This window comes from Oratosquilla oratoria, chromosome 38, assembly GCF_046742065.1.
Source record: "Oratosquilla oratoria isolate Oo_2021 chromosome 38, ASM4674206v1, whole genome shotgun sequence".
Classification (NCBI taxonomy): Eukaryota; Metazoa; Arthropoda; class Malacostraca; order Stomatopoda; family Squillidae; genus Oratosquilla; species Oratosquilla oratoria.
Genome location: NC_134814.1, coordinates 39,177,241 through 39,189,740, shown reverse-complemented (window position 1 = coordinate 39,189,740; position 12,500 = coordinate 39,177,241). Strand labels below are relative to the sequence as shown.

General features: G+C 38.7%; 1 protein-coding gene across 1 annotated transcript in view; it reads left to right on the top strand.

Moving 5' to 3' along the window:
• The window catches only part of LOC143020051 (uncharacterized), a 13,585-nt gene extending 6,668 nt beyond the window's left edge, over nt 1-6,917 (top strand). The window contains exons 2-4 of the mRNA XM_076176218.1: nt 147-234; nt 1,130-1,603; nt 3,940-6,917. Coding sequence (XP_076032333.1) covers nt 147-234; nt 1,130-1,603; nt 3,940-4,262 — 885 coding nt within the window. The 3' untranslated portion in view covers nt 4,263-6,917. The remainder of the gene's footprint in view (nt 1-146; nt 235-1,129; nt 1,604-3,939) is intronic.
• Nucleotides 6,918-12,500: the final 5,583 nt, after the last annotated feature.

Sequence of the window (12,500 nt, the reverse complement as noted above, 5' to 3'; positions counted from 1 at the left end):
GTATACTAATCTTTTATTAAGAAAAAACGACGGTAATTACCTTTAAATGTCACTGTCCCTCCTTCAATCTCTCTAATGTTCCCAAAGACAGAAGTGTTGGTCATTGCTGATGAAATTGTGATCTTTGTTGTTCTTTCCACGAGCAGATGGCGACGCTGGGCATCCATTCCTCTGTAGCCTTCTTCTTCATCCTCTTCTCTGCAATGTATATCACGACGATCAGTGGAGAACTTTGTAAGTATGCCGGTTACGGAAAGTGACCTTTTTGAGTAGAGCAGTTTCCTAGGACAACCTTTGTGAGTATGACACATACAGACACAGACGGACACACACACGCGCGCGCGCGCACACACACACCACACACACACACACACACACACACACACACACACACACACACACACACACACACACACACACACACACACACACACACACACACACACACACACACACACACACACACACACACACACACACACACACACACACACACACACACACACACACACACACACACACACACACACACACACACACACACACACGATTGCCCTGGTGCTGTGTGAATTGGTTGTTATTAGCGTTGTTATAGATATTACAACTAAAGTTATTTCAAATTACAATATTGTCATTTTTATCCTGCTTTATCTTTGTTAACATTATTATTGGCAGATATTTGAATTGGATATATCTAATATTTTTTCACTTCATATGATTATCTAGTTATTGACTTAATTGTTTATTTATGTTTATTTGTTTGTTTGTTTGAATGTTCGTTTATATATACATTTACTTATCCATCTGTTTACTCGTCTATTTATTTATTTGTTTATTAATATATCTATTTATATATTCATTCATTTATTCATTCATTTTTCTTATCTTTATCTAGTCAGGTTGACGTGAGTTGTATCAGGAAACACAAGAGTTAATCCGAGATTATTTCTGACTAGTTTCTCTTCGAGAAGGATTATCATCATCGAAACTAATCTATAATGAACTCAGATCAAAACTTCCGTAGTACTTCTTCTTCTCACTCACACGAGCTTTTATTTTATTTGTTTTACGCAAAGATCTTGTCATACATCAAGCAACTTGCCTTGTTCATTTTTGTCTAATCTTCCAGGCCAGAACTTCACGCTTCGAAACCGCCAGTCCTTCTCAGTAACGGGGAACGCTAATCCTGTGAAAATGATCATGAAACGATTAGCACAGGAGCCTTCTTTGCGTGAGGACATCTCCACCCCAAATACAAATGTTACCCTCACTATGGGAGACACATGGGAACCATTCTTCAGAGGCCACCTCGTCCTCCACAACCAGAGACTTTTCGAGGTCGCCATTGACAATCCAGATGGGAGCGTACAGCGCCAACTAGTTCGGCCCAGTGCGTCGACTTATTTGTTTCCGGGCATTCCAGACAGATTCATTGAGCTTCAGGTGGGTTACGGCTGGCTGAAAATCAAGAGAGAGAACCGTTGGGACACTTTCTATTCCATGATGTTCTCAGGGAAGTCTGACGAGAGGAGGAAGCTGTCTGTGGAGCTCTCGACCAATACCAACAGTTCCTTCCACTTCAACGTGTGCATGGAGCATCAAGGTAGGTGATCAAGTGCACCTCTTCAGCAGTATAATTGCCAAAAAGCATGCTAGAAATTTATTTCATTACTATATGATTTAGTTTATACATGGACATGCATTCATACATATAAAGAAGGTGGGAAAAAAAGGCAAGGGTCTAGTTCTGAGCACTCGTATATTCCTAACCGGTTTCGCTCTTAGCTTCTTCAAAGGAATGTGAAGAAGCTTAGGGCGAAACGGGTCAGGAATAAACTCGGAACTAGAACCGTGTCTTCAATTCCACCTTCCTCAGCTTGTCACAGTACCTTGTGTGTATATATCTATATATGTATGTAAAAGGTATGTGTGTGTATATATGTGTATTTATGCAAAGTAGACCACTTGGAAAAAGAAACTAACGAAGCAGAGCGCTTTCGTATATTACATCTTCAGTGCAACAAGTACATAGTGATAGGAATACATAGACATTATATACATAATACAAAGGAACCAGGACAGTTTTTGAATAAGCATACCGACCAATTACCCCCTAGAGAGCGGAAGGTCATGGTCAATTATCTTACGATGGTCGGGCGACATTAGGTCACATTCGCCAAGGAGAGCGGAAGGTCATCGTCAATTATCTTACGATGGTCGACATCAGGTCACAGTCGCCAAAGAGAGCGGAAGGTCATTGTCAATTATCTTACGATGGTCGGGCGACATCAGGTCACATTCGCCAAGGGTCACTGTTTCTACTACTTATATAGGGCGACATTAAGTCAATTTGTTGAATTACATTTTACATGATATTATCTTACTAATTTCTTGACAAATGAAATTATCAAGTTTGTACAAGCCTTTATGTAGGTTGGTATTTTGATTACTAGTGGTATGAATCAAACTGCACTCTATTAAATTTCTTGCTATTATGTTGTTGGTATAATAGATTGCCTGGGCATTACCCCAATCAACTGGATGATTATTTAATTCAATATGCTTGAATATACCACTAGAATGATAGCCATCCCTGACATTTTTCTTGTGTTGTTCAATTCTAATGTTTAAGGGTTTGGCAGTTTACTTTAGAAATTGAGAAAAATTGTTCCTTACCTTTCTTAGATTGCACTATCCTACGTCATGACAATAGCCTTAAATTTAAAGTATATCGTAAACCAACCAATGTAAGTTCATATATTCATTATTATTATTCTCATCCAAATAATATTAAACGTACAGTATTTGCCTCAATGTATTTAAGAGCTTTTCGTATTTGTAGTCCTGAATTTATTGATGAAGAAATCAGAAATGTTTTTAACATTGGGCTAGAATTAAAATACCCTAAGCAATTCCTTGATATTGCTTACAATTTTGCAAGGAAATCATTTTTAACTCCTCAGCCTAAATCACCTTTCAATTATCACAATGTTTTAATTTTACCATTTCAAGAAAATTTGTTAAGTATCACAGAATTATTAAAAAGATTTAACGTAAAAGTAGTTTTTAAACATGATAGTACAGTAAAACATAAACTTATCAACAATAGTATTGAAATAAAAAAAAAGGATGCATTTATAAAATTCCTTGCAAAATGTGTAATCAATTTTACATAGGTCAAACTGCCAAACCCTTAAACATTAGAATTGAACAACACAAGAAAAATGTCAGGGATGGCTATCATTCTAGTGGTATATTCAAGCATATTGAATTAAATAATCATCCAGTTGATTGGGGTAATGCCCAGGCAATCTATTATACCAACAACATAATAGCAAGAAATTTAATAGAGTGCAGTTTGATTCATACCACTAGTAATCAAAATACCAACCTACATAAAGGCTTGTACAAACTTGATAATTTCATTTGTCAAGAAATTAGTAAGATAATATCATGTAAAATGTAATTCAACAAATTGACTTAATGTCGCCCTATATAAGTAGTAGAAACAGTGACCCTTGGCGAATGTGACCTGATGTCGCCCGACCATCGTAAGATAATTGACAATGACCTTCCGCTCTCTTTGGCGACTGTGACCTGATGTCGACCATCGTAAGATAATTGACGATGACCTTCCGCTCTCCTTGGCGAATGTGACCTAATGTCGCCCGACCATCGTAAGATAATTGACCATGACCTTCCGCTCTCTAGGGGGTAATTGGTCGGTATGCTTATTCAAAAACTGTCCTGGTTCCTTTGTATTATGTATATAATGTCTATGTATTCCTATCACTATGTACTTGTTGCACTGAAGATGTAATATACGAAAGCGCTCTGCTTCGTTAGTTTCTTTTTCCAAGTGGTCTACTTCGCATAAGTGAACACACGTACCCGTGTTCTTATTAGCATGTGTATTTATATATTTCTCTTTGCCCACAGGAAACGTGTTTTCATTTTGGTCCGGCTTTGCAATAATACTGGTACTTCTTCTTATCCTGCTGCTGATCGTGTGGCACGTTCACAGAGGAGCGGAAGGGTCTTGGACTTGTTTCAAGTTACCAGGATGCAGCCAGAGTTTGCGAATCTACACGTGTCTCTTTGGTGGATCCCCTGAGGACCTGGGCGTGCCGTCGAAAGAGGCCAAGAAGCAGATCAGTGACGAAGAAGGCACTGCTGATGTGGACGACTTCTTCGAATGTCAAGACGTTGATAGTGCCACTAGGCACTTGATCTGTACATCAAGCTTCGAGAAGAACAATTGAACTCCTCGGTAGAAGAAGAAAGGAAGGGAGGAATGAAAGAAGAAAAGAAAAAAGGAGAGAAAAAACGAGGAAAAAAGGAAGGAAAAAAGGAAAGAAAGAATGAAGGAAAAAAGAAATGAAGAAAGAAAGGACTAATGAGTAATGAAAGTCAACAATATGAAAGAAAAAAATCGGGAAGGAGCGATTGAGGAAAAGGTACATTGGGAAGATATGACAAAAAAAAAAAAAAAAAAAAGTAAGGGCAATCGACTGTATAGTTGAAAGTGACGACCTGCACGAACGACTGTTAACACTCAAGAACTTCATCGTCGTGGTCCTACGCGGTGAAATTAGGTAATGTAACACATAATAGGACTTCATCCCACCTCCTTACCCTGGTGGCCTAATCATGAGTGTGCCCGTCTCACATTCGCTTAGCTGTGGGTTCGAGTCCCAAACGCCTCTGTAAGCCCCAGCAGCGACTGTTACCTACCCCAACAGTCCAAACGTATATGGCAAAGATGACGACTTCGGTCACTTCTGCTTATCGACTCTTGGAGTAGGCTCCTCCTCGCATTCTCTTCTCCTTCTTCCTCATAACCATCGTATCAACGAAGAACCGATTCGCCTTCCAATCTTTCCCCGAATGAAAAACAAAGTAAAGATGAAAGAAAGCAGGGAAGAGGAGAAAAAAAAGGAGAGTAAAAGAGAGAGAGAGAGAGAGGGAGAGAGGGGGCGAACCACGTAATGTGAAAGCATGGGAACCAATAAATGGAATACATCGCTCGTCATATAGAAAGACGTCAGCTTGCGAAACCAAATTTTGATACCAATAGAACTGTTACCTTTGTACTCTGTGATAACAAGTGCCTGTTGTATATAATTACGTATTTGCATGAACATCAAAATGGATGCTCGGTAGCCGAGCGGGTTAAACCGTTGCTATTTGTGGCGGGGTCGAGGTGACGGTATTTCAAACCCAGCCGCCAGCGAGTTGGACCAAGGGCAGGGTTCATTAAATTCCACGCTGCTAAGTCCTCTGTAATGGGGCACAGCTCTAGTCTCCTGATAGGGTGAGTTCACGACTTTAAACAGTTGCGTGTAACAAGAAATATCCCCCCGAGACCAATGATCCATTCTTAGAACAACCATACTTTATTTCGTGTTATTTTTTGTTTCTCAACCTAAGGATATTGGCTTTAATCTGGAAAAAAGTGAGCACTGTCGAGGATTATACCATTCCTCTCCTTTATTACATATGCAATAGTATTATAATTTACCTTAGGGAAAAAAAAACTCTGTTCATAAATGACTATCAGGTTCATATCATACTAGGCAGATTCTGTGCAGTGGTTGTAAATACGTTTCATAAGGTGAGACTTGGTGAATACATAATTTCTTTATAAAGTCAATTAAGAGAAAATAAGCTTTTTGGTATATAATGAATGAGCAAAAATCATGTATATTGCAGTCTTAAGTTATTTAAAAAAAAAGGTTCTTAGGTCATAATTGATCAGTATATTTTGTCATATCTACACATTTTCTGCAAATGATGTAATTTTTTCTTTAAATAGAGACTTGAGAATACTTTTCTGTAGTTACCCAAACAGCAGTTAAGGTTTTCACTATACAAAGAATACTGCAGCCAAAATTATATATATATTGTAGTCTCTCCCGGACAAATTATTTTTCAAAAGTTACAGATATGGTGCCTTATAATGGGAATTCTAGAAAACAAAAGTTTTTCAAAACACTCCAACACGAAGGCCTCTTAGATGTTGCGTGAGCAAGAAGCAGGTGATTTTATGTATTTGACGGACAATCGTCTTGAAGATCTTGATTAGTCAAGATCTTACTTTTGGCCTTCCGGTTCTCTCTTGCAAAGATCCGGGGCCCCCACGCAACCGGCCACGGCCACAGGCTCAGCTCAGAAGTCGTTTAATGGAGAGATTTTGTGAATTTCTCTCGAGTGCAAGGCGTAGCATCATGTGCCTGGTGTCCCTTGTGGTGGCCGCATCTAGAATGTCTAGTGTTTTTCTTCCTCGACTGTGCAGGCTGATGATCTGAAAGTGTTATTTTTGTTTGTCTAAATGATTTCTCTGCTCGTATGATTGATGGGAAGAGTGGTAAAGCAGAAACTTTGACAGTCTGGTTGGGTTTAAGGACTGGATAACTTAGAATAGAATTATATGTTGATCATTCTCATGCTGTTTTTGTTTAATTATAGATTAGTGTGCTCGTTCCGAGTTGTACATAAATACCAGTTAAGATTCTTGAGGCTTTATTTTGCACTGTTGGTAGGATGTTCTGGTTTTATTAAATGTTGGATTCCATGCTACGGAAGTATAGTTCTGTGTTGTATAATAGACATTTATTATGAATCTACTGACTGAATCCTGTGGTTCCAAATGATGCGAGTATGTTTTCGTCTTCTGTGTTAAGATGGGGAAATCGTGCGTGTCTCATGTAAGGTCAAATACCAGCGAAATACCTATCGTACGATGAGATGATGATATTAGTCCTCTTAACGTATGAAAACGGTTTTATGTCCAGACAGTATTTTGACCCCAGAGAGTTCCAACATCATGTTACTTTTTTTTTTTTTTTTTTTGCTTTTTAACTTACAAATCTCAAAGTGTTATATCCATAACTTTTATTAAACAAAGTACAATTAAAGTATTTTTTTTTTAAATTGTCTATCCCCCAAGATAGATCCTTTATTATGATAACGTATTCTCATACTTTGACTGGCGTCAGATGGTTTTATTATTACAGTGACGTTACAGCGACAGAGGACTTACTGACGACCAACTCCTGATGTTGCGAATCTCACGGACGGTCCTGGGAATGATCACTGAAATATATTTTGGCTGATGATGACCTCTATTTTTTATCATACTAATATAAAATTAATGACAATGATAATAATATATCAATCACCAGTTTGCCTCGCTTTTTTCTAATAATCATTCCTCTGAAGAAGCCACTGAGGCGAAACTAGTCAGGAATAAAAGTATTTCCCTCAGCCCGTGTTCCCTTTACCTCCTATCCACAATAATCATTTACTTCAACTTTCCAGGCACTTCTTACCTTCGTCTTGTGTGTGTGTGTGTGTGTGTGTGTGTGTGTGTATATATATATATATATATATATATATATATATATATATATATATATATATATATATATGTGTGTGTGTGTGTGTGTGTGTGTGTGTGTGTGTGTGTGTGTGTGTGTGTGTTTGAGTGTGTGAGTGTATGCGTCTTATTTCTGTTGTTGATGCTGATGATAATGATGTTGTTGATGTTCTTATTGTTGTTGTTGTTGCTGCTGTCTACCAGCTCTTCTATCCTGTGTGTGTGTGTGTGTGTGAGAGAGAGAGAAAGAGAGTGTGTGAGTGTGTGTGATTCCCCATGGTCTTGGATCACCTTATCGACTCGTGATTGACAGCTATTTCCCTCACGGAAGGGAGTTCAGAGCTCATATATGACCGATCTATGGGTAATGCTGTGACCTTACACGCACACACACATCCAACTCCCCGCCCACGAGAGTTGGAGTAACGACTCACAGAGCAGCGATACTGAAGTTATTTCAGCCCTGGGCGGGATTCGAACCCGGGCCCCAGGGAGCCCGGAACGCTACCAACTGCGCCACGAGTTGTGTGTGACTTATTTCTGTTGTTGATATTGATGATGATAATGATTATGTTGATGTTGTGGTTGTTGCTGCTGCTATTTACTAGCTCTTCTGTCCTGTGTGTGTGTGTGTGTGTGTGTGTGTGTGTGTGTGTGTGTGTGTGTGTGTGTGTGTGTGTGTGTGTGTGTGTGTGTGTGTGTGTGTGTGCGCGTAATAATAATAATAATAGGTTTATTGAGATAGCAGTGATACACTGACAATAATACAATACTTTTATGAGTAATACAGTAATTATAAGTGTGATATGCCCAGTCTAAGTTTTATAATGAGTTTATTGTGCGAACAATGGATGGAATCGGTCAGTCCTCGGTGCTCTGATGGGTTTGATCTTGTTAGAATGTCGTGTGTGTGTGTATGAGTATTTACCTAGTTGTATTTTACGGGAAGAGAACTATGCTCGTAGTGACCCGCTTTTGTATCTTTCAGCATCCAGTTTGATTTTAAATGCTTGTATAGTTTTTGCACTCACTGTTTCTTCATTCAGTTTGTTCCAGATATCTATCAATCTGTGTGGGAAGCTATTCTTTTTCAGATCTCTTCTGTAGCTATCCTATTTAAGTTTCTTTTCGTGTCCTCTGTGTGGCCTCGTGTGTGTGCGCGCGCGCACGCCTACATATAGTAGAAAAAAGGGTGGGTAAATAAAATCTGTAAATACTGATCACTTTATTTCATCAGAATATAAAACAGGAATGGAATTTTGCTTATGTTTAATACACAGAGCAATTCAGTCATTGTGATGTTTGCATGATGCGTGTGTTATGGTGTGATAAATATGTCTGAAATGATTTATTTTGGAATTCATGATAGTTCGTAACACCAAGAAAAATATATCTAAATCCTCATCATGTTCATGAAATACTGGATTGTTACTGGTTGGGCCACACGACCCTCGGCCAATCAGAAGCAACCATTTCGTGCGGTTTTATGTACAATCACCTCCAAGTATAACAGATACAGCTCAGAGTGGGCTTTTTGTAACATAGCATCACCGTGTTTACAGCCTTGAATCAGTTGTACTAGTTACGTATGGATGAGATTGTAGGGTTTAACCTTCAAGATAACACATAGTTCAGAACGTTTCAGTCCTCGAGTGTCGTCAAAAAAAAGAAAAAAAGAAGAAAAAAAAAAAAAGGGATTTGGCAACTTTCATGAGCGAGCGAGCGTGTAGTTGCCAAGTATGTTTTTTCTTAAACATTGATCGCTGATCCAGGGATTCTCATCACATCTGTGTCTTCTGTGGTCCTTTTTCCAAGTCATTTGCTCAGTGAATATACATCCAAGTCTGTCTTGTAGCTACAAGCTCTCATCATTTATACACGCGGGAGAGGAGCAAGCGTAGTAGTGCAGACAATGGAGATTATTCCAGAGAAAGACTCAAGTAGAATATACGTACGGGAGGAATTGGAACAAGGTCAGAATTGGAAAAAAAGTACAAGAAATAAAAAAAAAAAACAATGACGAATAAAGGAGACAGATTAAAAATGAAAAAAAAAGTTGACATAGGGCTTAAGTGTTGGTCACACTGGTTTTGGGTAGTTAGGGATCTCGAAGCAACAATGATGGGGCATGAGGTTAGAACATTGCTGGTGCACGTAAGTAGTTGTTATATGAATCGTCATTTATGACAATGCGTAAAAGTAGGAAAATTATGTTGCTGATGTTTATGTTGCTGTTGTTCTTGTTATTGTTGATATTGTTGTTGCTGAAAACTTACTAACATTAATGATTTTGTGGTTGCTGCAATGAAGATATCCTAAGTCTCGACAAAACATTTGACGTTTGCATACAACTATATTCACGATACATCCCATTTATGAAAATATATTTTCACCTGTTATTTTATCGATACAATTTTGTTAACAAAAATTCACTTTCATTATAAATGAACTAGTGTATATAAAAATGTACTACATACTTAACAGGGAGACATATTTACATAATTTGGTCAGGTTTGGCTGTCAATACTAAAACCTCGGTATCTCAAGATCCGTGTGGTACTTCTTGGTCATAAGTCCTTTGTTTTTACGTTACAATGATGTCCTTACAGATGTTTTCATTCAGCTTAAGACTGGACCTTGTTCTAATTGGGGACAAGAACAACATTCATTTATTTCTCGTACTATCAGTCTCTACAGATTCATCAAAGTTGACCTAGAGATCTCATAGTAAGACAAGATCCTGTCAAGTCTATTATGTGATCTTTTTTCATCTTGACAAATCGCCTGCTTTAAACGACGCCGTTTTTAGAGAAAGGTAGAAGAAATTTATATTTCTTGTCCTCTTAGGTTACCGAATCAGTATTCTAGAGACGCTGTCCGAACTTTCTAGAATGGTCTTTGGCCACAGACAGTTACCAATAACACAGTGATAAGCAGAGGAGAGCAAGAACCAACCCAGTTGGACTAATCAAACAATTGAAATAATCACCAATCACGTGACAATTTGCAAAATGTTGATATACATATTCGCCCGTACTGGATAAGTCAGTTTAAAAAAGGACTGGATAGAGTTGCTGCATAGACGATTGGAAATATGTGCATTCATGTATGTCTATTAACATACAAATACACACACACAATGTATATATACATAATGTATGTCTGCGTGTGTGTGTGTGTGTGTATATATGCATATGTTGTATGTACATCCACATACATACACACAAATATATATAATTATGATAACTTTGCCCTATGTTGCACTGCACCCTACACGAGCCAACAACGATCCTCAGACCCTTTTCCAGAAACTCTGGATTGTCTGTGTTATATTAGTGTGGGACAATTGATATGTTACCCGATATGAGGAGGAAGATGAAGAAGAGGAAAAGGAGGAAGAATACGATGAGGAGGAGGAAGATGAAGAAGAGGAGGAGGAGGAGGAGGAAGAGGACGATGAGAAGGAGGAGGAAGACAGAGAGGAGGTGACTGATGATAAGAATGTGAAAGGTGAGTGTAAGGAAAAAGAAGAGGAAGAAGAAGTGAGGAAGGAGAAAGAGGATGAGGAAGAGAGAGAGAAAGAAGAGGAGGGGAGGAAGTGGAAAGGGAGGATGAGGAGGATGAGGAGGAATAGGAGGAAGGGAAGGAGGAAATGGAGGGTGAAGACGAAGGGAGGGAGAAGGACGACGAGGACGTGGTGATGGAAATGTGGGTGGTGATGGTGATGACAGTGATGATGACAGTGGTGATGGTGAGCAGGGGAAGAATTAGTTATAAAGGTTTTGGACCATGTACAGAGACCGAGTGCCAGCCCTTGAGGGCTGCACCTGCAAGTGGAGGTGAGGGTGCTGAAGTGTTTCGAAGATGATCGAAGATGATTATCTCTGATCCTTACCTCGCAGAAACACCACTAACAGGTCCTTATCGTTCGTCCCATAGACACAAATATATATGTATACGTGTACATATGCATATACTGTACTTACACACATGAATATATATAATGTATATATTATATACACACATATATGCATATATACACATATAAATTCACATATATATAGACATAAACATACATTCATATATACATATATAAACAGTCAGTAAGCCAATCCATTTCTCTGGATCTTTCTTCAGTGAAACCTGCAGTCATATGGAATCCGGCCATAGGCACAGGGAGAAGGTCTTTTTAGAGTTGTCTGGGTTGTGAGAGTATAAATCAGTGTGGTGATTACATCCTTGTCATACGGCGTGTCAACAATTCTGCGGTTATTGTTTTAGTGCTGGATGGCGACCTGAACGTAGGAGTTCAGTGATGCTCTAACGTGTTCTTTTCCTGATCGATATTACGGGAATGGGAGTGCTAGATATATTTATGTGATGGTTTTGCGATAAACGTTTGTCTTAGGATGTGTGCGTGTATGAATGGTTGTATGGAGGTATAATGTGTTGATCGGAGATGGTCGAGGAAGTGCGGGTAAAAATGCTGCAGTGTTGGTTTCTTGACACGAATCGAGGGATGTGTAACGTCATGAGATGGGTCTGTAGGTTTGCGGACTAATTTTAGATCGTAGTGTATACCGATCACCTTTTTCAAATGCTGGTCTGCGGATTGGATGTTTTGTTTTCCGAGCGAACATGCTCTACTGGGTATTGCTTCTGAGCAATCTATCATTTATTTAGTCGTCTATTCATTCATTTATCTTTGTACTGTCTGTCGTTGTTTTTATTATCGTTGTAGGATGTTGGTCTGTGGTTTTTGAAAGTGGTTTGTACGTTGGGTCGAGTTCTGCCTCTGCTGTCCGAAACTTTTGGAAAAACAAACAAACAGTTTATTCACTTTTCTCTATCCTATGAAGTTTCTTAAGAGGGAGGTTGAAGTGTGGATTTTTCAAGAGATGTTAAACATCCTGTCCTGGGTCAGCCATTGTCCAAATTCTTCGAGACACGTTAAGATACTCTTATCAACTGTCTTGTAGTTATGATACTGTACAATTATCATTAGGTCATGTGTATGTGATAGCTTTAGCCTGTTGTTCAATGTTTACAAAGGCAAGACCATATGTGAATTAGTTGAATGGTGATAAGGACAGTTTTGACCATTGTAGCACTCCGTATTTTG